Consider the following 27,578-nt stretch of genomic DNA (forward strand, 5'->3'; position numbering starts at 1 on the left):
AACTCTGAGCCGCTGGATCAGCTGCTCACCTTTTTAATATATAATCGTTCTTCTTCATCTTCCATCTCTGCTCTAGTTGCTTGACCAACATACACTTATAGGCTAAACTCAGTTTTCTACACAGGACAAAGTAGTTGTTGTGTTTGTTTGTTTTACTGCGCTGCACAGTTTTACATCTATTGCAAGCTGAGATGTCCACAGTGAATATAATCCAGGTCTGATAAAACGTGGTCAGGAGCTGAAGCGAGTATTGCTTTCAGCTGTTTTGTAGTCATTCCTTGCGAGTATATTTAATACCTGCAGCTTCACACTGAAGCAGGATGAGTCTCCAAACACAACAGCAGAGGTGATTTTAATATTCTCTTTTTTACAAATAAATTATCCCCAGCATGGGGACAGGATAAATGAGAATCTAATAGAAAATTATAATTTTTCTTTTTTTGTAACATCTTAGACAGATAAGCTGTGACTGTGTCTCACTGTTACAGTTAAAATATTCACATTTTTGATTTAGCATTTTATTTCTTTTTAGAAATTTGATCCATTTACCAAATCCAGAATGTTACCTACCTTTAATTTTTTATTCCTGTTACAGTTTGACAGCAGGTTACAAGAGCCATGCCATTATTGTGATCAGCCACATTAAAAACACTTGCCTAATATTGTGTACATGATTTAATGATTGTTTTTTTCCAAAAAAAAAAGGACGCGAGAAAACAAAAGTGAATCTGCCTGTCACTGCTCATAATGTGCACAGGCATGTGCACCTGTAACACGCCTAAACACGCGTGGTGAAATGTGAAAAATTCTGCACCTCTCCGCACGTTGCGTTGCCACGGACCCCGCCATTCATTACACCCACAAAGGCTACATATTTTGGCTCTCAGATGTTTCACACAGCGGGATATCTAATCATGACAAATCGCGACTCAGCACAATGAGTTGCTGGTTTGTGTTCTCATTTGTTCTTGGGCTGCGGCTGCTGCAGTGGCAGTGAAGAGTGGGAAAACTAAGACTGGGCACATCAGATGCTTAAGCCTGTTCTTTTTATTTGTGTTCATGGTAACGAGGCAACTATCTGCTTTTGTGTTTGTATTCATGCATACTTTATGGGGGTCAGTCTGCGATCATACGGCACACCATTTCTATTTATAGGATCTTCTTGCAGTTTAGCTTGTCATGATTGATTTGGTTTCTGGTTTCTTTCTGTTAGAGCTGCCAGCTTTTTATAAACCCCCCTCCTCGATGCAGTACCTCCTCCATAAAATGTCCTTTTATTACCGCCTTTTGTTAAGCAGTTTAATGTTTTTACTAATTTGCTAATATGCAAACTTCCTGTTGCCAGAACTATTTTTAAGTTCTCTTAACAAAGCTGTTTGATAACTCGTATGATAAACGAGCTGCGCCAACACTGTCGATTCATAAAACGTGAATGACCGTGTGGGCAGTTGGGAAATGTGAGGGGAAAAAAAGGAAAACGATGAGTCATTCATGAAGGCAGGATCCAGGTAACTGTTAGGTTGTGTCTATCAGATGAGATTAAACCGTCTGCAGTCATTTCACAGAGTACTTCTGAAAAAGCACATGTTCTCACCATATGGTGTGTGTGTTTGCACTCATTTGTGTTACATATTAAACTGAGTTTTTTTTTTAATACATACCAGCTAATTTTTTTTTATGACAAACTAAACATTTGTAAAACCTGTTATAATAATACAAAATGACAAGAATTTTCTTGTCAAAAACAGACTTATGAACTCTGGAAAAAAACAAAGATGAGGAAATTGCACTTTTTTTTTCTTCTTTGATGCATTTCTTAAGACTTGTCACAATTGTGTAACCTTTCTGTTCATTCGTCAGCTGCTCCCTGACTGACTGTAAATGTTACACGAGAAAGATATATTACGGAGGTGTGTCTTTTTAATATAAAGTTAGGGGTAGGCGGCGGTTTGAAATGGTCTTTTTCATAAATATTTGAAACCCTGGCTCTGTAAAGTGTTAATAAAGGAGAAAATCTACTTGCTAGTTTTTGTAAAGCTCACTTATTAGCATCTTGTCTTGTTTTTTGTGTTGCGTATAATAACTGTGGAAAGTGGAAATAGGACAGGTTATGGTTTATGGGGGGATTAATCACTACAGTATTTCCAGGCTGCAAGTCACAGCTTCCTACTTTCTTTCTGCTCATCTTCAATTGAGAAGCTACCTGTGATAAGACGGATACAGGAAAATAGACAGTAAAACACGAGCTGTGGGGTAGGTGATGGGTTGAGAAACTCAACATGACAGAATCAGTGGAGCTCTTTCTTTAGGTAACTGATTCCTGGCTAGAGCTAAAAATTAAGTAGAGAGTAGGACATTGTTAGTCTCATTTATTAAATGGCAAGAATGCTAATATTTCTAAAACTTTTTACCATTTTAAGATAAAACCATTACCTTATAAGATGCAGCTCCATCCCAGCTCCTCCTAGCCCAGCTGTTACAGCAGAGGAGATTTGGATATGGGCACGCATCCACAGACTCATACGAGAATTTAATGAGCTGGCTTGCGCCACAAAGAGAATCCAGGACATTATATTTAGAGCCCGTTTTTCTTCATTTGGCTTTACTATACAAAGAAAAAGAGACTTTCCCTCAAGCAATTTCTGTATCCCGTGTTAAGAATATCATTATAAGGCGTCGCATTTAGGGAGAAAACGCTAACAATGCCAATAACGAGAATCGACATCCTCAGAGGATGAAAACACTCGGCATATTAATTGAAAGCTGTTGAGGGGTTCACAGAAGGATCAGCATCCTCCTGTCACACCAGCGCCATGTGTGATTTCTACTCTGTGTGCGCTTTCTAGTTGAATCTCAGTCCTGCCCTTTACTTGCACCTTTTGTTTTTTTTTTGACAAGAGCCCACTGTAATGAGACAGAAGCCTAACTTCTAACTCCACACACACAAAGCTATGTTGTAGGTGTTTGACTTATTATATCCTATATATAACAAATACATTTCAAACAAATGTTTTTTTTTATCATTATTAATATTATTTTGCCTCATTTCTGCCGATGTTGTTCCTGCTCTTACGACAGCTACAGGTGTTTTTCTTTCGCTGGTTTTGCTGCCGGGGTTCAGGTCCCGGTTCCTTGACAGTCGAGGCCGTTTGTTTCTGCACTCGTAGCGCTTTGGCTGCTTTGACAGTCGAAGACATGGGTGCATCACCTTGTTTACTGTTGTCTCTTGCTTTCCTCAACCTCTTGATCTGTATCTCTCCTTGCTTTGACCTACCTTTCTGCTGCTCACAGTCTGCATCTTTCGCACCGCTACACTTCCCATCTTTCACCTTCCCTATTTCCTCTTATTGCAATCCTCCTTATTTCCTTGTCTGCTCTCATTCTTTAGCTTCTGTTTCTTGTCCCTTTTCTCCTCCTATTCCTCATAATCACCTCCCTCCTCCTTTCCCTTTGGCCAAGGTCCATGCTATAAATCAGAAGAAAATGAGCCTGTTCCTCTGTTTTGCAGTGGAGGAAAGTTACTGAAAAAGTTCCTCAACTGCACTTTTATGGTATTCTACTTGTCAGTGATGGCTACCATCATACAATTTGTGCTTCTGACAGCTATACAAGGAAATTTAGAAATGCTTTTCACTACCTGCAGTATTCTGCAGGTTTTACATATAAATTATGCTGAAGGATAACAAAGCTTGTTAGAAACCTTCTAATCTGGCAAACTTTACAAATAGTTTAGGCTACAGGCTTCTTGCCTCATTAAATACATTATATGTCAGTTTAAAGATTTTATAAAATCTGCCTTTGGGTTGAATAGTTCTTAATATTAAAAGTCATTGATCAAACCAGCCTGCGGGTCTGGGTAATAAATTCTTTCCATACTTAAGGATCCACTGATTTAACATTTATTTTTAAATTTAAACATTTATTTACAAATGAATCGATGGATGCAACTCTGATTAAACACAGAATCACGCTGGACAAAAGTTCAGGCCATCCACCAGGCAGCAGGCAATTACAGTTAGAAACCAGATGGTGCAATAGTGATGCATTTAAAAGAGGCAGGTATTTCTCTCAAAGTCAGTCTTGTTCTTGTATTTGTGTGTGATTGATTAATGTGTCTCCCTGCCTGCTTAATGTTGAAATAAGCTTCTCAGATATTCGTCACGTGAACTTTAAAACCTGATTCAGTGTCTGCTGTCACAGACATGTCAGCATTAAGGTGGATGTCACAGTCAATAAAGGTTTAATCCGCACTATCTGCCAAATTCAAAGGTGTCACACTCACAGGTGGATGTCCATGAGATAAATGGAGATCAGTCAAACACGCATTGATTGATTTGCAGGACTGTAGGATGGATTACCAGGATTCAATTCAATTCAATTTGTATAGCGCCAAATCACAACAACAGTGGCCTCAATGATTTAACGTAAAGTCATTGTGCTAACCTTTATTTCACTGCATGGAAGAAAATGAGTACCTCTGTACTGGTTAAATTCAGCTCCATAGTGAAATACTCACAGCTTGGTGAGCAGTGCTAGGGTTAGCTGTTATTTGTTACTGTCGTACATATGTTTCACCACAGTGTTTAGATTGACAGTTTCCAATTTTGTGTTGTTGGTGGCGTGGCTACAATTTGCTCACTGAACAAAACACACGAACCACTGTTCGAAAAGATCCCCCGAGTGTGAAATCAAACTTCACACAACTAAAGAATACACACAGAGACGTACACAGATCGTGGCTGTTCAACCAAGTGGATACAAATTACATTAATGGCGGTCAAAGTGGACTTCTCACTCTTTTACTTCAGTGAACGATCTAAATGTTTTCTGCTAGCTGGGTTGTGTGTGTGAAAAGTCATTTTTAAAAATAAAAAAAGCCCACCTCCTGATGGGCAGTTGTCTGGAGAATGGACAGTAGATGGTATTTATCTGTCACTGACCTTCGCATTACTCTCCTTCCTTTTTCTTAGCAACTGCTGAGGGAGATGCAGCAGATGGCCAGCCGGCCTTTTGCCACCATCAACGTCGCCTTGGAGACTGAGGAGGAGCCGCCTGACCTCATAGGAGGAAACGTCAAGGTTAGCGCAACCTTTTCCTTAAAGCAATCAACACAGAACCCCAGAGATCTACTTCTCTTGTCTGGGTTGACGGTTACCGCAGGCAGGAAAGTTCCATCTATGTTTGCCCGTGTCACTCATCTGCCCTCAAGTGGGAGCTCAGTCTTGTGTCTTTTGGCTGCTTTTTTGATTATGCTCAGGGAGAGATATACTGCACGTCATCTGCTTTACGTCAATGTTGGCTCTGAAGAATGTTTTTTTTTTTAAGGAGATCTCATTAGTTTTCAGCAAGCCAAGAAGGCCAAATTGAGCTCTCTTATGAAGAAGAGTTTGAAGTGCATTACAGGTCTAGTACATCTAATGAGGGTCAATGCAGTGTGCATTTGCCGGGACAGTGCGAGGGTTGGATGATGTTGAATGTGGGCTGCCAATGAGTAACACAGCACATTATACCAGTTATTTCCAGGTTATGTGGGTAGCCTGTGAATTCTAATGGAAATGAATTGAGTTAACCCAGGAGTTAAATACATGCAGACAAGAATACGGTTCTGCTGATTAAGACAGTACTTACCTCCCACATTGAGATATTCTTCATTTGATTAAAAAAAATTGACACCTTCTCACGCAAAGTGTTTGCAGACATGAAGATAATGAAACAATTAGGGGGTAACAATAAAATCATAATCTTCATCTTAGAAAACACACTTGTTTTAGTGCATCAGTGTGTTTGATGGACAAGCAGAAAATAAAGGTAGCAAGTTTACTCGTTCATATTTGGAGTGCAGCATAAAAACTGGTAAAGATTTCATTCGGGAACTACCTTAAAGGCAGTTTTGAGTACTCTGGCAAGTGACTGCACAGCCATTTTTTTTTTTTGCACATGCATGCACTTCAGCCGTGACAGATACCGTCCATTTCAGTTTGATCATCGCTCAGTGGACTTCGGTATAGCGACTTTGGTAGCTCTGTTGCACAGTCTGCGCGATGTGAGATTGCACCAATTTGTGCCTATATGAGACCATTGGTAATGATTCAGTGTTTTTACTGTTACCAAAGGGTTGCATCCTGCTACTTGCACACTCTCAAATAACTCAAAGGGCATATTTCCACTAGTGAGATTCCCGCTGATGCAGACCATCTCCTGTTGCGTGCTACATGTGGGATCCGAATACTTCAGACAGAGTCGTGACTTGATTATCCTGACGGCTTTTTGAGTGAAAACATCCCCGCCACCCCTCCAAACACACACACAACATTCTGAATTATAGGTACGGTGAAAAGAAATCTGTGTAGAGAGAAAGTGCTGAAAGTAGTAGAAGGGTAGATTTAAACATAAAGGTCAAGGTGAGGTAGAGATGGAGGTTTAGAAGACTTCATTATAGAGCGGAGTTTAACGTGCTGGCAGGAGAAGTCGGAGTGGATTTAAATGCAGATGCCGAGAATAGATGCAGTAGCAGAAAACATTTAAAAGTAGGAATCGTGCACTTATAGAAATTGCAGTTTAGTATACAACGGCACAGAGCCGCAGGCAGGTATACCTGTGACTGTGCGCTTTGTGATGAATGACCCCTGAATGCAGATGCAGCTCAGAATTATAGGACTGTGCAGCAGGCTAGCTCAGGGCCCCTCGGCTCTGACAGGGTCCATGCATCTCAAGGGGCTTGGATCATGAGCACAAGGTTACTTCTAGCAAAGGCTGCGGGGCCCCTCGGGAAGATCAGCAGCTAATCAAACCCCTGCTTGAACAGAAACTATGCCGCCTCTTCACATCTCTGCTCCTCTGTCCTCACTTCTTCTCTCCTCTTCTCATCTTTTCTTTCCTTTAAATATTCCCTTCCCTACTGCCTCCTTCTTCGTCCCTCTTTCTTCTTCTCTCCTTCTTTTAACTTCTTTGTAATTTACCATCTTTTACTGTTTTTTTTCTCTTCTATCTTCATTTTATTCATTTTGCTTTCTTTGCTTTATCATTTGCCCTTTCTTTTCATTTTTTAATGTCCTGTTTTCATCTCTTCTGTTAATCTCGGGCTTTTATTATCTTATTTTGTCTTTCCTTTGTCTGCTCTTCATTGTCATTTCCTTGGTTAGCCTCTTCCACTTTTCTCTGTTTTATGCCCTCTCTCCCCTTTTAATGCATTCTTGCATTTTCTACATTTCGATTTTTTTCCCCTTTACCCAGCAGTGGTTCTCGTCTCTACTTTTACTCTTTTCTTGTTGGCTTCCGTTTGTCGTTTCTCTTCTCATGTCATTTATTCAAATCTATTCAGTATATTTTCCCATTTCTTTATTTATATTGCTTCTTCTGTTCTTGTCTTCTTATATTTTGCCTCCAGTTTTGTCCTCCTTTTGTCCTCTTTATTTTCACTTTTTTCTCCATTTTGACTCATTCTGTCCTCTGCTTTGTATCTTTTCTTTTTCTTTTCGTCGCTCTTGTGCCCTGTCTGACATCCTTACTTCACTGTAGTGTTCTCCTCTAATTTACTAGCCCTTAAATGATCCTATCAGCTGTCTAGGATTTTCTATTGGCCTTATCTGTTTTTTCCCCTTTATTGTGTGTGTTTATGTGCATTCTGTGTGCACTCCTGTGTGTCGCTGTGGCGGAGAAAGAAAAGATGCTGCAGAATCAGACTCTTCCTGCTCTGCATTACCTTTTCTTCTTCCTGGTCTTTTTTTTCTTGTTTCTTCTATTCTTCCCAGCCTGCTCTCCTCCTCTCCATCAGGGTAGGAGCAGCCCAGGAGCAGAGATCCAATTTAGATCTTCCTCCTCAGCTTTCTGTGCCTTAACCTGCTCAGACAGTGAGTGTGCGCTATCCTATCTCCTCCCAGCTCAGATTGAGCGACTCGGAGCAGGTTCTTCCCCTTGTTTCCATGCTGTTTTATCAGGATGCTACAGTTGTGTATTAAGGCCCACAGTCAGAGTATATGGGAGGCCAGGCGCCGCACAGCAAGCTCAAGATCATTAAAGTTGTTTATAGTCACGATGGGAAGTCCAAACTTGCTCCGCCGATGAGATATATTCACTCAGCTCCTGCCAAATGGAGCCTGCGGTCCCAGCATAGCAGGCAGATGATTACCTTTGTGACGCCTTCTGCTCTGCTTTTATTCATAGATACTGTGTGAAGAGAGGAAATCAGGACATGTGAGGCAAAAAAAAGTAGTGTTTGCTATTGGGAGGGAAAAGTATTGTTTTATCTAATGTGTTTATGATATGTCATTCTAAGCTGCAGGTCAGGCGTATTCTACTAATGTTGGTGTCTTTACCTATTAAAACCCTACTAGGAGTAGTGTTTTCTGATCAGAGTGGAGTCTGCCACATTTCAGGCCTGATTGTAGGACAAAATGACTGGTTGTGCATCAGAAGTTATTTAACTACCCTTCAAATAACCTGGAATCTAATGGTCATCAACCCACATCTTTGTTGAGATATACTGAGTTATCAATACTTGCCCTTAAAGGTACAGAGAAGGTCGTCAAATTCTGTCTTAATGAGGCAAAATCAATCAGCGCAGATCAGTGCTCAGTTATTTTTATTTGCTAGGGTTTGTTTTTTGTTTATGAAAGACAAGATATTCATTGTGTACCTCATTTTTTAGGTCCTTTCTGTATTTCATTGTGAAATGAAAAAAAAAAAAGGACTTTTCCTCCCAGATTACAATTACAATTACATGCAATTACACATTTTTGATGTCTGAGGTTATATTTCCTGAGGTGTTTTATGTTGTTTTGTCAGTAATCAGTGTTTCTGTTCTGGCACTTATGTAAAAACCAACAAACAGAAATGGGCTGAAAGATGAGGGAGCACTAGAAGAAAAGTATGTGCCTTTTGTTTGTTTTGGCCAGCACATCAGATACCTCAGTTTGTTTGAGCTTGTGTGTGCGTGCGTTTTTATTAAAAATGACAGCCATTGTTCTCTTCCGCTGTCTTTAGTCTTCAAATAAAATTAGCATGCGGTTGGCATTACTGCACATACACTTCAGTGAAAAAAACCCTCTAAATTAGACAAGAACTGGACTGAAAATTAGTGGCAACAGATCCTATACTTGCATGTTTTGGTTCAAATTCAAATTTAATCCAAATTTAAACTTGGTTCATGTATGTATGGAGGAGGTCAGCAGCGAGTGTCTACAGCCATCTGTAAAACACAGTGGAGGCTGTATCATGGTTTGGGGCTGCATTTCAGCCGGGGATGCTGGGAATCTTTTTGAGTTATGAATGCTGAAAAAAACCATCCAAATTGGCTCCACCAAGCAATATTTATTTTGCTTGATCTGACTGTAAGTGCAGTAAAAGCATTTTTTGGAACATTATCAGTCACGGATTGAACATTTTTGAAGCTCAGCGGGATCAACTTGACAGAGAACCGAACAAAAGGCATCCAAAGTTCAAAGAAGAGCTTTGAATGTCCATCAAGATTGTTTTGTATTTACTCATTTTCATCGTGGTCTAAGATTAAAACCAGTTTGGTGATTTGAAAACATGTAAATGTTACATTGGGAACGGGGCAGGTACTTTTAATTAGTATACTTACATGCTTTTTCCATTTATAATTGCATATTTGAATAAATTGCTGCACATATTGCCTATTTGCCCAGCAAAACATAAAGAAATATGTGTGGTTGGAGGCTTTTGCACAGTACTGCACTTATATAAACTTCTCTGGAGGATTTAGTTCAAATCCATCACCATATGTTGCCATTACAGGGTGCCAAATGATTTTTGGTGGAAAGAAACCAACTCACTAAAAACTCAAAGTTGGCTCAGTGGTGCGGCTCTACCTGGTGAGTCACCACAACAGGGAGACTGGCTTGCTCTTGTTGCTGCTAGGGGAAAACTATCCCCTGGCTGCTGCTAAAGTAGAAACGAATGCAGTGGATGAAAGCGGAGCAGCATGCGGTTGCTTTGTATGCCCACATCAGTGTGCACGTATGTGTGTTTTTGTGTGTGTGTGGGCAATTCTTCCTACTGGGCTAATTACTGGAGGTAATTTAACAAAACCTTTTGCCGCTCTGCCTGGCCACTCTAGATAACTCTCCAGAGTGGCGGCTGGTGAGAGAGGTTGAGCAAGGGGGAGCCGGCGGAGTTGGGGGAGAGTGCTTCAACACCATATAACAAAGGCATCTGCTGGGGAATGTTATTAACATGCAGCTTCTGAAGAAGACCACAGAAAAAGACACCTCCTTCGGGGAACATCTTAGGCAAAGACAAAGCACGCTCAAAGAGTTTGAAAGGATGGATAATTGAATTTTTCAAGGTGTTGTTTTTTTGATCCCCCCCATCCCTTAATTTCTGCATAGGACAAAATAAAATGTATGTTGTGGAAGATAAATTAGGTGTGTTTGTTTGTTTTGGGGTTTTTGGTTTTTCCTGTTTTGTTTTTCTCAAAAATAGAAAGTGAAGCACCTGCCTAGTAGCGTCAAGTTGAAATTGAGGTTGTACACTGGATGCAGTGCTGATGAACACCGCAATTGACAATGCAACAAGGCCTGTTGAAATCAAAATGATCCCATTGTCACATCTCACATCAGTCTGATAGCGAGTCTCTTCCAATACCACACTTATTCGCAGTGCCTACTCCCTCTTCGGTCTGAATATGAGATACCGGTGTTATAAAATGAGAAACGACACGAAAACAAGTCACAACCTAAGAGCAGCTTGCAGCTGCTGCGGTGGAAATTGGACTTGGACTCTAAGCTGTGAAATTAAAAGCTGCCAGTCTTTTTCTTTCTTTCTTTTTTTGTTTATTTATTTTTACACAGAATACAGATGTGCTCGAGTCATCACGGCGCCACTTATTTTTCAGTTGTAAAAATATTGGATGAGAAATCCATTCTGCCCGAGGCGAAAACAGGCCCGTGGACTGGAGCAAACCCAGCCTAGTTGAAGTGCTTCTGGCAAGGCCAAAATAATTGTTTCATCTTTTCTTGTACCAAGGCATCGAGGAGCAAACTTAGCCAAGTGTGGTATTGCTCTACCTTATGTTGTATTGGTTGTCAGTTGTCGGTATTTTTATTCCCATTTTTTTTAGCAATCCGTGTCAGCAGAATATAATGATGTTCTGGCACCGTGATTTTGAAAATGGGAAGAAATGATCCTTATAGTGAGTGCTTTGTTGTCTTATCTCGTTATTGAGTCATCACTCATTTATCACACAAAGCTGTAAGGGATATTAAGGTTGTTTTTTTTTTTCTTCTTCTCTTTGTTGCCTTGGGGGAAAATATTGGCTTTTACTTTAATCAAATGAAAAATAGGATGCTTTTATCTGGTTCTCTGCCACCTCTCTTGTGAGTCTTTAATTTTGCTTTTCTAAAGTGCCTTTGGAGCGCTATAGACACCTCTGACTGCGTCCCACAGCAACCTTCACAAAAAGTAAATTAATGTGTACTTCATTTAAATCTATTTTTTTCATTCTCTGTAAAAACCTTAATTGGATATTTTCTGTTTCTATTATCATTATCAATATTATTATTATTATTATTATTATTATTATTATCATCATTATCATCATCATTGTTTGGCTGTGTTGTGTTTGTTAAAGTTTTTCTTGGGGCCAAATACAGTGTTTGAGGTGCTCCAGAGAATTGATAGTAATCAAAGTCAGACCTGATTTTTATTTATTTATTTCAAAAATCAGAACACTAGCTGACAAGGTCATCATACACATGCATTAAACATGATATCTGTGCTGTGAATTCGTCTGTATTTGCCATTGAAATCCACTCTTAGAGAAGGACTCGTGCTTTTTTTCTATTCTTGCTCAGCCTCTGTTTTCGTGAACTCACTGAAAGGAAAGAGAGAAAGAGCTGTGCCTATAAATAGTGTAATATGTGTAAGGGGAATTCCTTGAAGATAAACTGATTGGTTCATACGTGTCATTTCAGACACAAGTGTCAGAAACTTGACAGCTTGCAGAGTTTAGCAGCCTCGTGTCTCACATGGGATGAAGAGTAGCACACTTGCAGTTTCCCCAGTAACCACAGATGTTGGGAGGCAAGACTGTTTAAGAGTTTCAGAAATCATTTTTCACGTTTAGTGAGGCATTTAGTGCTCGTTTTTGAGAAAAATCCTTTAGTCTTATTAAATGCAAACATATAAAAGGGCTGCGTTATGTGATTGCTGTGGTAGCCCTCAGATGTCAAACACACAGAAAACACCAGTAAACAACAGAAATGGAATAAAACACAAAGACAATGTTAAAGATACACAAAAGATGAATAAAACACAGGGAGTTGGATAAAACACAAAGTACATAAAACAAAAACACTACAGTAGTTTTGGGGAGACAATAGCGTCACTGAACAGCTGTGAAAGTAGCATAATCCAAAACATGCAAAGTATTGCACTGAGACGTGTTTAAAAAAAGCAGAGAGAGAGTAAGCGCAGGTCATATGTTTCTATTCATATAATACTACATGTTATATGCTACAGTAGACTTTTGTTATTAGCTGTTACCTTGTCACTTCTACAGCTGCTACGTCACATTATCGTCTCCCAAAAACACTTTGCTTGTCTTTTGTGAGATTTTTCAGCATTTTTTTCCTATTTGTTGGTGTAGTGTGTTTGACCTTTCAGGGCCACCGTAGATGTCAGTGTAAACACTTTGATTTACTGCAAACAAATTGGAGCATGGTCAGAATGTTTCATTTGTGGTCTTTTTGATTGCTTTGTTGAAAACATGTTAAAAAAAAAACATGTTTTGTTAAAACATGGCTGTTTTGGTTGACACTGACTTTCTTCTTAGGAACAGTTTTGTTTGTTTGTGTTCATTATATTTCAAATAATTACACGTCATTCAGTGTTTACATGTTCTTTTACAACTTGATGTTGAAATGTGACAGTGAGCACCACCGAGGCAAGCGATTTAAAAGACAAACAAATGGCAAAAGCAAGGGAGTGAAAGAGTGTTTTTTTCCCTTTTTAATAGAGAACATTACATGGAAGAAGGAGCTCTGTCTTCTCCGTGATAAGCTGTTGTGAAGTTTTCCCTTGTCTGGGTCAGAGGTCATGAAGGAGACGCTGTGGCACTCTATATGGATTGTAAAGCATAAACTCTCCGTGATTTTAGCCTTTTAAAAATATCTTTACAAGAGTGGGGTGGAGGTGAAGAAGGAGGCTGAAGGAGAAGAGAATGCAAAACAAAGCAGTGACCCATCCTATTATCTTTGGGCCTCTTTGTCTACATTAGTCAGATTAATTTCTCAAAGCCGTGCCACTGTTACAGTAATTTATTTATTGCATGTCAGAGTTGAGAAGCAGGCCACAGCTTTAGTGTCTGGGAATTTATTTGCTGCTGCTGGTTCGACTGCAGTGTTTCCAGAGGGTGACACGCCAACACCCCGTCAGTTCTCAGGAAGGGCTTTAATGCTGTGTGTGTGTAAATGTGAGAGGAGAAAGTGTTGCGAGCTCTTATATACACACACATTGGTGTTATGCACACGCAGCGCAAATTGTAAAGCCAGTTTTTCTGTTTAGCCAGTTGTTATATGAACATAGGCTTTGGCTGAATGCATCTTGGAATACTAACTTATTCCTTGCATTAAATGGTGTAATTTTTAGAGGTGCATTTTGCTGGACAAAAATAGTAAAAATGACTGTTAAATGTAAGAGAAAGTTTGCAAGCAGGCCGCCATGTTGGTTTTTGCCCAAAATCTAGGAGCATGGTTTGCATTTGCATGGTTGCACGAGGCCGTAGAAGAGAGATAGGCCCTGTCGATTATCTGTTACGACACCGCCGTAGTGGCCTGTCCATCAAGCGTCCAGTGCTGCGAAGCATTGCGATCTCTTGCGTGCAAGAACCCCCTCTTGGGACATCTCCCATAAGAGGGTACAGCTGTGTGAAAATGTTACGGAAGTGCCAGAGTGTCCTACCCAGTCAAATTGCAGTCATTGCTTTTAGAGAAAAACTGATATGATGGTTTATCCATGCATGAGGCCGACGTGTAAAATCACCAGCACATTTATTGAGTGTCTGGAAGGCATGATGGTATCCACTAAGGCATACTGTATACAGTGCACATAACTGGGCATAAAATGCCCTTCTCTGTCAGGTTGTACCTGAGCACGGCCAATTGCACAGGCACACCTCCGAAAGCACACGTGCCATAAACAGACAGACACACATGTGTGCGGGCATAAACAAATACAGACTCCCTTCTGTTACAGCACCAGCTGAACCGAATCCCTACTCAGACACACACATACATACAGACACCCAGAGGCATCCAGGTCTTTGTGCCACTTCCCTAGCTACCTGCGAGACAGCCTGTGTATCCTGCTGGTATGAAAGGTAAGCCTCAGAGAGACGGAGCAGAGAATAAATGTGTAAAATGGGTCAGAGCCTGAATATCATTACTGCCCTGCTCCCCATGTGTATACTTACTGTGCCTGTGTGTGTGTATCTGTATGTGTGAGAGAGACAAGCTGTGATGAATTTGTGAGTGAAAAGGCGAAAAGAGTGTGTGCCTAGTGCTGTATGTGCGTGCGTGTGTCACTTTAGCTGCATTCCCACTCGGGGAGTTAAACTCAACTCTCCAGAGTATAAAGACTGCCATGGGAAGGATCTCAACTTGTCTGTTTTGGAAGGTTTTGTGTTTGAGCACATTGAGAGGCAGTGTCAGTAGTGTGTGAAGCCATGCCATGGCCCAATTTTTCTTGTCCGGCTCAGGAATTCAAAACACAAAGCCAGAGAGACACAGGAAGTTATCTGTATGCAGGCAAGATGGTGGCATTCTCCATATCCATATCCTCTGTCGAGGTAAAACTATAAATATTGTACGAGGCTAGCATCAGCAGCAGATCCAGACAGTGTTTACAGGGTGGGGGGGACGGGACTCATCCCGCACATATGGATGAGTCGCTGATAAAAAGGAGATATTGGTATTAGAGAGTCAGGCGTGTCAGACGGCCTGCAGCGACCGGAGCGCACCGCCGACCCAAATCTCCATTCAGGCGTCTTCGCTTGATAGCCACTCATTGCCAACGCTGCACACATGCGGCATTGTCATGAAATTGTGCTCAGTTGGGGATTTTGAAGGTTGGAGGGGTGGGCAATTTGTGCCTGCAGATCAGTAGTTGCATCTCAGCACGGGATAGAAAGGTGGGTTTTTTGTGTTTCTGTGCATGTTGCTGACACAAACAAGAACAGTAACAGTAAAGCCTCTGTTATCCACGGCTTTGAAAATGGTGTGTGTTCACCAGGATTTGAGAGCCTTGTGATGTATACTTTTTTCTTCTTTTCCCATTTTCTTTCCACAGTCCGTCCCAAAACCCATCGCCCTCGAGCCTTGCTTTGGCAACAAAGCCGCCGTGCTCTCCATCTTTGTACGGTTACCCAGGGGCACCGGCGGAATCCCTCCTCCAGGACAGTCTGGTAAGACGCAGCCTTTAAAATCCTTCACTTGTTTTTCTTTCCTGACTTGTTTGTTTGATTGAGCCTCACTTTTTTACATCATCTTTCCTTGATCTGACTTCCTCCCCCCTCTGTTATGTACTGTAGCTTTGGTCTTAGTCGGTCCATGACAATTTTGAGCCTTTCAGTCTTTTTTCAACGTGGTTCACTTCCTCTTTCTTTATTTATCCAACACTGACTTTATGATCCAGCCTCCAGTGTATACACACACACACCAGCTCCAGTTTTAAGAAAATGAAACTGGTGATCTTGATTCTTAATCTATAGATTAGTTACATTTTTATTTAATATTTGTACAGGATAAACCTGCAAAATGCTTCCAAGTTAATGCATTTAATATACATGGATAAAAAATTATTGAGAGCTCACGCATCTATTTTTTTTCCCCCAGGCCTATATATGTAAATAAAATAAAAAATTAGGATGCAAGGACCAGATTTGGGCTTTGGTGGGAGGGGAAAAAAGCACTATCAGCATTTAGAAACCGAGCGCAGTGAGAAGATGACATAAAAATTAGGAATTTAGAGATTTCTTGGTGTTCCTTTTTCAAAATATAGGAAGGAGAGAATATTTAAATTAAGCGTGCAAGCTGATTTGTGACGTGCTATTTGCACTGATATTTAACGCTGGAAAAAAGCATGTATTGCGCCCTGTATTAGCTCACTTGCGGCAGCAAAACCTTCCAGCCACTCTTTAGTTTTTAGCAGTTGGAGAAAGGAGAGAACGGAGGGATCACGATGTGGATTTTGGACCCCATCCTGAAAATAATCAGGCCTCGGATGGACGTCAGTCTGGGCAATACCTTTACGTTAACAAACTTAAAAAAACAAACAAACATTAAACCTTAAATTTAATTACACTCAAATTGAGCCGTTGTGATTTCAGGACCATGGAGAGCACTCAAGGTTTCACAGTGATCTCATGAGCTCTACTTGACCACATGACTGATTTTAGTGGTGGACCTACTCAAATTCAGCTGCGTGCACTTTGGACCTCTCACAGGGCATTCGCACTCTCATTCACACCTATGTGCAATTTAGAATCACCAATTAACCCGACCTCACTAACTGCCTGTTTTTGGACATCAGCTGACTGTGCCTGTGTTTGGAAAACAGCACAACAGTTGTAAATTACTCGCAGAACCAACCACACCTCTGAGTGCTACTTGGGGATTGCGTGATTTTTAGTCTCAGCAAAATCATGCACATCCATCTCGACAGTGGTCTAACATGTTTACAGTAATTACTTCATGTAGCACCATCGTTTTGATGTGGATGTATTCATTTTTAAAAACGCTGCAGCTTGAAAGCAGCAGTGCGATTCCTGGTTTTCCTCAGTTACTGCTCTTCACTCCCTCCTTTTTTCCTCTTCCTGTGGCGAAATGAAGACTGCTTGTTGCTTTCCTACCTTCATCTACTTGGTGTGTTAGGAAGCATACTGCAGCTATATCCATGCAGACTCATTCTGTGCTTGATTCCTCTCTATCCTCTTCTCATCCTCGTTGCTTTAAAGTGCAATCTAGTGTTTTTCCTGTTTCCCTCTGCTCCCTTCTTTCCCTTCCTCCTCCTTTTTTTTGCCCAACTTCTGACTGCACTGAGAATTGAGTCCATTACTTTCTTTCATCCTCTGCTCTGTCACTTGCTGTCTTCACATTCCCACCCATGCTTCATCTGTTTTCCTTATCTTTCTTTTCAAGATCCTCTGATAAGACCCAAGTGCTGCTTCCCTTACCTTTTCTTAGTTTTTGTTTCCTGTTCTCTTTCTTTTACTGTCTCAATAATTCAACTCGCCTTTCTTTCAGTATTTTTTTCCTCCTCTGTGTTGTATAGCTCTTTGCCTCCCACAGTTGCAGTCCCCAGACCATCAGCATGCCTAAGGCCCTTATTAATTACCACATTGTCCTTTTGTCATAACAAAACTGCCGCGGCTCTCGATGGAGCTTTCCCTCGGGCAGCTTTTGTTGAGACCGTGTTAGCCATGTTCCTCCCATCTCCTCGTGCCCTGGGGGGGGGGGGTGTCTACCGTTATAATGCTTTTAACTTGCTCCCCATCCAGCCGTGGTGCTTTCAGATCTTTAAACTGCTTTCAGTTTTTCAGCATCCCAGCCTCACAGCACTCTTTAGCTCATTTCATAGCAACCAAAAGGATATCACCACCACAGATTATCACTGATTTCTATCTTCGGCTCGTTTAGGTGATTTGAGCCATCCTGCTTTTTTTTCTCTTTTTCAACCAATAAGAAACTAGTAGTATCTGTATGATTTCTCAGCATGCGACCCCTAGCGCAGCCGTTTTCTCTTTTTTATGCCTTCAGTGTTTACTTGATTGCAATAAATGCGTCTAATATTGGTGATAAATGGAGTTTACTGGTATTTCATGGCTCAGAGAATGTTATTAAATGTTGATGAAGTGTGGTGTAAGTTAATGATTGCCAGCTCTGCACGTTTGTGTACGCGGTTGTGAGTTGGCAGTTGTGTGTTTTGCTTTCCACACATCAGCAGCTTTCCCCACATTACAGTTACTGCATTCAGAGTTAGCCTCATATTGCAAGTGTAGCCTAATTAATGCTGGGTTTTTGAGACTGTTACCAGTGCATACATTTCAGTGTCTTAATTTTTTTCCTTAATTATAAACGAACGATCTCGCCATTTTAACATGGCTTAGCATTTAACTTCTCTCCATCTAATTTAACTTGTATGCATCGATTTCCTTATTTATGGGTCAGTTTCTGCTTTAAACTTGATCATTTATCCTCATTCCCAGCTCCACATTTGTATTCTTGGAGGTTAAAAGTGCTAACATCGCAGTTTATCCTCTGTCTTAAAGGTCACACTGTGTTTTTTAGGTTTTTTAAAGTTGTCTTCTGATTGGCTGCCTCTCGCAAAAAAAAGAAAAAGAAAAAAAAAGCTCTGTGCTTGAGGTGATCATATTCAGGGGTGCACATGTCGCATGCACACCTGTGGACCACTCATGTGCACCCCTGATCATAGTAGATCGTACCTTGTCTTTTGTGGAGCAGTGTGATTATTTGCACATGTTTGAAACTTTGGACATGTTTTATATGTTATACAAAGTTCACAGGTTGATATGACAGAAAATAAGGAAAAGCGTAATAAAAGTAATTCATGTTTGTAGTTTTATATCTTTTACTTTAACTAAACGAGTCCTCCTGTGTGCGCAGGTTTGGCCGTGGCCAGCGCGCTGGTCGATGTATCTCAGCAGATGTGTGTGGGGTACAAGGAGAAGTCTGGCGGACTGAGGAACCGTAAACAGCAGCCCACAGCACAGCCATCCACCTGCATCTGACTGCATCCCCTGTCCTCTTCTACCATCCCAACACCAAAAGCTCTCCCATCAGCCTCCCCCACCCTCCCCTCGCCTCAGCCCCATCCTTCAGAGACTCCCACCAGCTCCGCTCTGGCAGGGAGAGGTGCATGCTGGGACGCAGGACTTGAACGTTTTGGTGAAGGGGGCCGAGACATCTGGCAGACTGCAGCCTCAGAGGTCTCCCCCTTCCTGTCCTCCTACAGGAACTTTGATGCTTGGAGTCCCCTCGAACTGATCGACAGAAACTAGACACAGAGAGGGGGGAGGGAGGGAGGAAGGAAGGAAGGGACAGAGCAGGTGCTGACCCCTCCCCTCCCCCTCAGTGAAACATTTTACATTTGTCGACACCACCTCGTTAGTCGAGGCGGCCACGGCTTGCTGCTAGAAGAGATCCTTGTCTCGTAGTTTTTGACAAAACAAAAAACAAAACAAAAAAAATCCAGAGACTTTGCGACCGTCTATGTTCGCATTTTATTTAAGTTATTGTTGTTCTTTCTTTTGTATTGTGTTATTTCAGAGGCAGGAACAAAACTGGACACGCTCAGTTGGACATGCACACACAAAAACGCATAACACACACTTCAGCAAGCCCTTGTACCCATTTGTAGCCCATTGTCACCTGCTGTCATGTTCACAGCTCAGCACTGAGGGCTGTTGTCACTGGAGTCCTGCACAGTTTGGCCTCCGAGCAAGCTAACAGCATGTTCAGTCTTCCTTTAATGAGGATCCACTGTAGGAGGTTGCCTGTGTAGCCAGAGCCCATTTAAAGAGTGTGTGACATTTCAATCGGCCTATGTGTCTTCTCCCGCTGCCCACTCTTGCGGCCTGTCTGGAGCTTCGTCTCTCTGTCTTTGGCCATTTGGCTGCCGAGCCGTCCGCCGCACAAGGCAAGACCGCTGCAATGCAAGACCGCTGCAATGCCTCACCCGTGCTGGCCGGCTGGCTGCTGGATCGCCAGTGCAATTTAAACTTTTCCAGCTAATTACTCTTCCAGTTCTAATGAAAGCCAATGGCAACATGCAAAGCTCACACACACACAGAGCTAGAAGTAGTGGTGGGGTGGGGGGGGACCTCTGGCAATTAAAAATTGTCCTCGAAACCATTGTGACACAGGCTTCCTATAGATCACGTGACTCTGACTGAAGTGATTTGGCTGATGTTAGTGACCGCTGCCAGGGCAACTGTTTAGCTCTGAGACTGTTGCCTAAGAAATCCATACCTTCTAATTACTGCTCTCATTTCCCAAAATGCAATGCATCCCTCCTACCCCCGGGATACCAGCATCTCCGCCGCTCTTATTGTGCCATTCGATTGCGATTGTTCCACATCTGTGATCTATCTACAACCGCCCAATTAGCCCATACAGCAGCGACGTCTGTGCCCTTATCGATGCGGCTACAGTGGAGCTGCTAAACCCCAGCGTTTAAATGGTAAAGTGCAGTGTTTTTTACTTTTGTTAGCAGCCAGAATGCATGAGTCAGTGCCTGTTTCTTTAAGAGCATCGTTTTTTAAAAATGGACTTTTGAATTGGCCTCCATGTCACAGAAGACCCTGGTTATTTATTCTGAAAGAAAAAAAAAATTGTCTTTTATGTTGTCGTCTGGTCCCTCAGCTGCTTTTCCCTGCACTTGTCTACAGTCTACATTTAAAATATCGGTCCTGCTTTTAAAGCAGCATTACTTCAAGTGGGAAAATGAGGGAAAATGCAGAATAAAAAACCTCAAGGCAAACACAGAAAAACTGAGATTGGTAGATTAAAACAGAGATGTTACAACTAAAGCATCAAATTTGGGTTTGTGCCATTTTTTTGCTTTAGTTTTTCTTTCTTTGTTCAATTTTGCATGTAGCTATATATGTGTCTTATTGTTCACATATACAGGATATATGTTGTACACTGCAGCACTTTTAGGCCTTCGACACATTTGTTGGTGTATCAACCTATAGGAAATATGGTGCGTCTCCTGCAGTCTCGTAAGGTTGTAAACGTCCCGCTCTCTGGGAAGTGCAGCAATAGAACAATTTAATAGTTTGCATTCTACCCTAAAGAGCTCGTTGTGTTTAGTTCCTGGCTCTCACATGTGCTCAGCATACTAGAACTTCACACCGCCTGGTTAAAGGGCACACTTTTAGCACTGGGAAAAGGTCAGAACAGAAAGCATGAACAAAGCTGACATTCTGTAATTATAGAGTGCCGCGTGCGCTCGTGACTCCGCTTGGCGAGTGTCACGGCGCGGAGAAGCGGCTCCGTTCGTGCTCGTGCTTTGAGGAATCAAAGTGCTTCACCTGCAGTCTTTATCAATTTTCCTCTGCTAGAATAAAGGGTTTGTTTTTTTTACCCAACATGGGTAGTTTGATGTTTTGTTGGGTTGTTTTTACAGAATAAAATAATGTTAATTATTATTATTTATATTAAGCTGAGGCTCTGGATCTTGTAGGGCGTTTTGGTAATAACCAACTATTATTACATGAATGTGATGATCACAAAGAGTCCTTCTGAGTTCCACAGAGTATTTTTATTTAGTACTTTTTCAGTCCCTTTGAAAACACCTACCACCCTGTCTCAGAATGAAGGAGTTCTTTCACCTCCAACCATTTGAAGGTGGAGTTCAGTTCAAGAAACTGTGATAAAATGTGCTATGTTGGCCATTGGAAGAAGAAAATTACGCTTTGTGTGAGATTTGGCTTAAAAGTGAGTCTTTACAATAACCTGTGAGGCAAAAGTGTGGCAGAGACACGAGAGACACGCGGCTCGCAAACTCCCATTAACCGCCATCAAAGGTGGCGATGTGCTCCCAACACTAAAATGCCTGAACGGCACATGAACTACATCTGTCTTTCCTCTGCAGCGTCAGCAGCTCTGAGATCTGCCAGCACCTTTGCGTTTTTGATTTCTCTGCAGGTTAACGTTTTCACTCCGCAGCAGGCCTGTTTCTGTTTAACATAAAACACTAGCTGTTCACGATGCTCAATCGCTTTACTGTACTCTCCAGTGACAAAACCTACAACGGCAGTCGTTTTCATCATTGCAAATATGATTTTGTTGCATTGACTCTCTCCATACGAGTGTGGTGTACAACTGCTTCGACTGTACTGCAGTAATAATTTCATAAAGATTGTTTGTTTTGTTTTGTTTTCTATAAATGAATGTAAAATCTGTGCAGCCAAGGTAAATCTGTAAACTGTAACTCACCGGGGACAGTTTGTCGCCACTTTCTTTCTTTGGCCGTGGGTGACAGGGCAGTGCAGTGGTTAATGCAGACGGCAGAGGAACTGTGGGATGATGGGTTCAGACCATTAAAGAGCGAGTTGTCACTTTGAAGTTTTTTTTTTTTCCTTTTTTAAGAAAGACACTGAGCTTGTAAAGAAGATGTGAGCTCTGCATGCCCAGTCAGCCCACTGTGATCTTCTTCTGCTTGATGGTTCAAACGACACGGATCCTGTGTCGGATACTGATGTCTTTGAGATAATGTTGAATGTTTGTGTTTTTGTCTTTAACCTCTGTGCTATGATTGGCTTAAGAAACCCAAACGAGACTAAAGTTTTTCCAGATTTTTGACATGTATATGAAACCTGTTTATCTGTAAACATGTTTGTTGTCAGCAGCCTCACACCGGACTCCTACACAAGTCCCAAGCATTCAGCAATTAGATAAATTTAGAAGTAATATTGCAGTTTCAACATTTATGCAGGGCAGTTCATCCCTGGTCCACCCACACGGCTGTTTTTATTAATTTTGTTTTGCCGATCAGGCATCTTCTCAGGACTGTGTTGGCGTGTACAGACTCCGAGTTGTGCGTTTGCACCTGTTAGGACAGGACTGACTTACAGCTTAATGGTAGGGCTGGACAGTATGACCTGATATCTAAAGCATGTCATTACTTTTATCACTTTAATAATAAATGTAACGACATGTTTCATGTATCATTAGAGCACGATGCCTCATTCTTGGTCTTGGCTAATTGCAGTTTGTCGGGTTCATAATTCTGGGCTTGTGGCCCAGACTGTATGCTGTAATTGGATAAATTTGGCCTGTGCGCGCATTCAAAGCATATTTAGCTCTACAGAACTTGAAGAGAAGTCCATTCAGCCAACTAATGCTTTAAAAGCCCTACTTAGTGTGCTTCAGCCATGCCGAGCAGCAAACGCATTTGCACTCAGCAGGGTGAAGCCACGCCCAGCTGCAGCTACTGTTGTCCAGTTAGGTCGCCCCATGATAACCTCATCTCCCCCCAATGATGACTGATGGACAAAAAGGTCTTGCTGTTTTCATCTCAGCTACATTGTGGCTACGTCCACACGTATACGGGTATTTTTGAAAACGGAGATTTTCCGTTTTTGTTTCTAAAAAAAAAATCCTGTCCACACGTAAATGCAAAATTGAAGGAAAACGCTGCTAGGAACATGCCAAAGCAACAGGTGGCGATATATTCCTAACCATGTAGAAATGTTGGCCAATCAGAAGTCTAGAAGCCTGGGTGGGAAAGAGTAAACAAAGATGGCGCATAGAAGCAGAACTGAGTCCTATGTGTGTAGGGACAGTAACTGTGTGTGTATATGTTAGCGTTTAAACACTACAGAGAGTAAAATTAACAGTAACAGTATTTTGTCCAAGTCCACCATGGCAGAAATTCATTTCACCGAAACAAAAACGTGGCGCACAGTGTGACCTCAAAATAGGCGCACATCTTTGGCGCTGCGTTTTCTCCGTTTTCCTCGTCCGCACATAAATGCATAAACAAAGTTTTCGAAAATATCCACCCTGGCAGGCGTTTTTAAAAATCTCAGTTTTCAGTGACCGAAAACGCCGTTTACGTGCGGACGAAAGGCAAACGCATAGAAAAATCTGTGTTTTCAAAAATATCCTTGTACGTGTGAGCGTAGCCTGTATCTTATAAATGAACAACTAATAACTATTTTTTGAGATTAGCCACTTTTTGTGGTCTTCTGTCTGCATTTAGTCGCCTTTCGTTAGTGTTAAAAGCACCGCCTTGGATTTTTAGTCAGTATTCCTCAGATGCATCACATGTACCTTTGACGGCTTGCAAACATACTGAAGGATCTTACTTTTTCTTTTGCATAGCCAAATTTTAAAGGTGCAATATGTAGAACACCTTACTCTAGGGTGGCAGTGGGAAGGTCAGTGTTTTTGCATTAGCATTAGCGTTAGCAGCTAGTCTGGATCCTAAGCAGCCTTGTTTTTGTTTCTTAGCCTGACTTTCTTTAAAACTCACAATGAGGCACAAACAGTGCTCATGTCTGCCGTCTGCTGCTCAAAGTTCCCGGTCCTCAGTGTCCATATAAAAGAAAAGTTGTTTTTTTGGGGGGGGGTTTCTCTGATGCTGTGCCGAGTGCAGACTGGATGCTTTAGTGCAAAGTGCAATTGTGTAAAAGTACGGGTCAGTTTTGGCAGGTTAGCATGCCAAATTCGGTAGATATGTGTGATGTATACACTTCTTTAGAATAATTAAATCTAAACATATTGCACCTTTAAATGTGCTAACCTGCACGGCATGTTTTTGCTCTGATGCATTGCTGCTTTTTTTTCTTTTGTTTTTCCCCAGTGGATTAGCATCAAATCACTGGGACAGATGTGTTTGTGTACAATTTATGAAAAAAGAAAAAAGAAAAAAAATTGCTGATGCGTAGCATTAATGATAAAAAAAAAAAAAAAACCTACAGGGTACCTTTAAACACGGCTCATGATGGAAATCGATTGCGTCCTGCAGTCGATGCTTTACAGAAAGGTTTCCACCTGTAGACCAGTGGGGGTGGAGCTACTCTGGTGTCTGTGCAATCAGGATAAGCTAGCAGTCATTTAAGCGCAAAACTGGAAACTGTACTCAAAAAATGTTATGTATTTGTAGCGGAAAAATTTCAAGTGTAAATACAAAACGTAATCATTCAAATTTGTGCTAAAATAATTTTTGGCAGCAACAGGGAAAATTTTTAACCATCCCAGATTAAAACCAGTCAAACATAACTGTCCTTTCAAATTACTAAGAAACATACTTGCACATTCATTTTCTTCCCCTCTTATTTACTTTTGGAGTCACATTTTAATCAAAACCTTTACTTGGAATATAATACTTTGAATCTATCTGTAAGGCATTTATTGTAAAGCATCTATGGGGGAAAAGGGCCTGCGTTTGCTAATTTAGTCTTGCCATCCTTAAATAGTAAATGATTATACCTCTACAGAGCTGGAAGATGGCCTCAGTGTGCCCTATTTTGTTTGGTGGATTAGTATTAAATATTGCTTGGAGGAAGGTTGTAAAGCTGCAGGAAAGCTGCTTTTTGTTTTCAAACGTGGAATCACTGGCTTTTTTTCCTCGCTATGATGTGTTGAGGAATCTGTGCCAGTATGGCGGGAACGGTGGTGGATGCATGAGAATATATATATGAAATGCCTTTTTTTTTTTTAAAAAGTCAGAAATCCAGCTCCAATATGTGTCCTGTGTTTTTTGTAAGACCAAATTGATGCGACAAATCAAAACCTAAGAGCACAATACACTCCGTTTTAACGTCAACGTGGGCAGGCCGAAGCTAAATCTGTTGACTTTCTCCCCTTGGTCTAAACGCGTTAAAGCCCAGCCCTGTTGGTAAACATGAACTTTAGCGTGGGCACTCTGCTGATGCCGCATTACGAGATTCCTGGATCCTAAAGTTCAGATTTTCCAGCCGATTACCTCCCTCTACCATTCGGTGTTACCAGGGTGTGAAGTGCTCCTGAGCAGCTCAAAATATCTGAGAGGGAGTGTGGAAGTTTGCAAAGGGAAACGTTTAAAGCGTGTACACTGTCACTGCACTGTTTACCTGTCCATTTTTTTTTGTTTTTGATTCGAATAGATGGGCAGCTTTCTCTATTTTACTCTGCTTTCCAGGCCTCAAACTTTACTAGGGTAACACTGAAACTTTACAGTGGCCTTATTTCACTTTATTAATCTCTGTATTCGCTGGTAGAAATGTACAGCAGATACATGTTCATGAAGTGTGTTTAGTAACTGGAAACGTTCCTAATATTCACAAGTAGACACTAGCTGCATTAACCTGTACTTAAAAAGCTGTAACACCTAGGTTAAAGCATCTGAATAAGGTCATTGTAAATTCAGGCATTACCCCCTCTAGTTTTCCTCCTCCTTCCTTTTTGTATAGAGGCATTATATATCTTGAGGAAGTAGGCTGTTAATATGTATAATTTAGCAGTTGCTGTTCTTTTGTAAATAATGAGAAAGTATTGTGAATGATATTTGTTGAATGGTTTAAAAAAAATCATTTATGGCGAACCTCTCTCGGCTTTTAAAAATGTGACAGTGCATATTTTGTATGTAAGACAGCAGAGTAGGATGAACAAGCATTACTAGAAGCTGATGACAACTACATGTAAAACTTGAGGATAATAGCTTACTGACCTTGTAATTATTGATGTACATAAAAGAATGACAGAACATTTTTTTTTGTCTATTATTAAATGTGGAAATCCAGCCATTGCTGTTTGTCTCGATAACTACGAATAATTAATTTTGGAAATCTCCTGCAACGCTTATTTGAATGTGCTTGTTCGGTGCCAGAGGGATGGTGCTTCAGACTGTGCACAAATTCGGCTAAGATGTCTTTCAAGTAAGTACACTCAACTTGAAACGATTGTCTTTGATGCTGTAATTCCAAAACAAGCCCCTTTTGCATCCCCTAGAGGATGTAATGTTCGCCTCGCAATGAAAGGAGCCGGTATTGAAAAATTTATGTTTACAGCAGGATGAATTTAAAAGCTGTGGAAAATATGACAAATCAGCTTAGGGATGGATCAGAGTGAAGGCGGGGTTCCTCCTGTGCTGTAAAATTACAAAATTTCATCTCCACTCCCGTTCTAAGTTCTGAAATTTTAAAATACTTTCCTACCTGCTGCTTAATATGGGGTGTGCAACGTTATATGTGAACACACCACAACATTTCTTTTGATTACAGTAGAGGCAACGCACAGCGCTGTTTGTATGGAAAACCAAAGGCGGAATATCGACACAAACACCTCGTACCAACTGTCGAGCACGGTGGTGGATGGATGATGATTTGGGTTTGTTTAGCAGCCACAGGTTCTTGGCACCTTGCAGTCATTTTCTCAACAATGAGCTCCTCTGTATACCAAAGTATTGAGATGTGAGGCCATCTGTCTGACAGCTAAAGCTTGGCCCAACCACTATCATGCAATGATCCCAAGCACAGCAGCAGATCTACAACAGAATGGCTGAAAAAGAAATGAATCAAGTTGTTCAAATGGCCAAAGTCCAGACTTTAACCTGATTGAAGTGCTGTGGCAGGACTGTAGGAGAGCTGTGCATCAACACAAGTTCACCGTTGTAAACAAAAGTAGGTCAAAATTCCTCTGCAGTGATGCAGGAGTTTGGAAAAGTCATACAGAAAACAATTCAAGGTATCGGTGCAAAAAGATGGTTTTAAAAAATGTGCTGCGCAAAAAGTGCTGCGCAATACTCTAAATGTTGGTATTGATCCGATACCAAGTAAACACAGGACCACTGTAGCCAACACAGCTGCTATAACCTAAAGACGGTTTGTGGGCTTCACTTACTGAAGTTAGAGGATAGAAACAAAGTATTAATCCTACCGTGCTAGTATCGCTCCAGCATTGGTATTGATACTATAGATATTTGAATCGATCCACAGGTTTTCCAATAGTTGGTTCTCAAGTTTGGCTTATGTTTTTAAAATGATAAATAAATAATGACACTGTGTCAAATATCTCGTGGTGTTTGTTTCACGTTGTCATTTTAAGGTTAAT

At 41.2% G+C, this 27,578-nt stretch overlaps 1 protein-coding gene across 1 annotated transcript in view; it reads left to right on the forward strand.

Moving 5' to 3' along the window:
• atrn (attractin) overlaps positions 1-23,174 on the forward strand; it is a 130,504-nt gene extending 107,330 nt beyond the window's left edge. The window contains exons 27-29 of the mRNA XM_005929634.3: positions 4,971-5,078; positions 15,307-15,421; positions 18,642-23,174. Of these exons, the coding sequence (XP_005929696.1) occupies positions 4,971-5,078; positions 15,307-15,421; positions 18,642-18,766 (348 nt within the window). The 3' untranslated portion in view covers positions 18,767-23,174. The remainder of the gene's footprint in view (positions 1-4,970; positions 5,079-15,306; positions 15,422-18,641) is intronic.
• The last annotated feature ends 4,404 nt before the right edge of the window (positions 23,175-27,578 follow it).

The sequence above is a fragment of the Haplochromis burtoni genome, unplaced genomic scaffold (genome assembly GCF_018398535.1).
Source record: "Haplochromis burtoni strain Fernald_Lab_line unplaced genomic scaffold, NCSU_Asbu1 Contig_119, whole genome shotgun sequence".
NCBI classification, from domain to species: Eukaryota; Metazoa; Chordata; class Actinopteri; order Cichliformes; family Cichlidae; genus Haplochromis; species Haplochromis burtoni.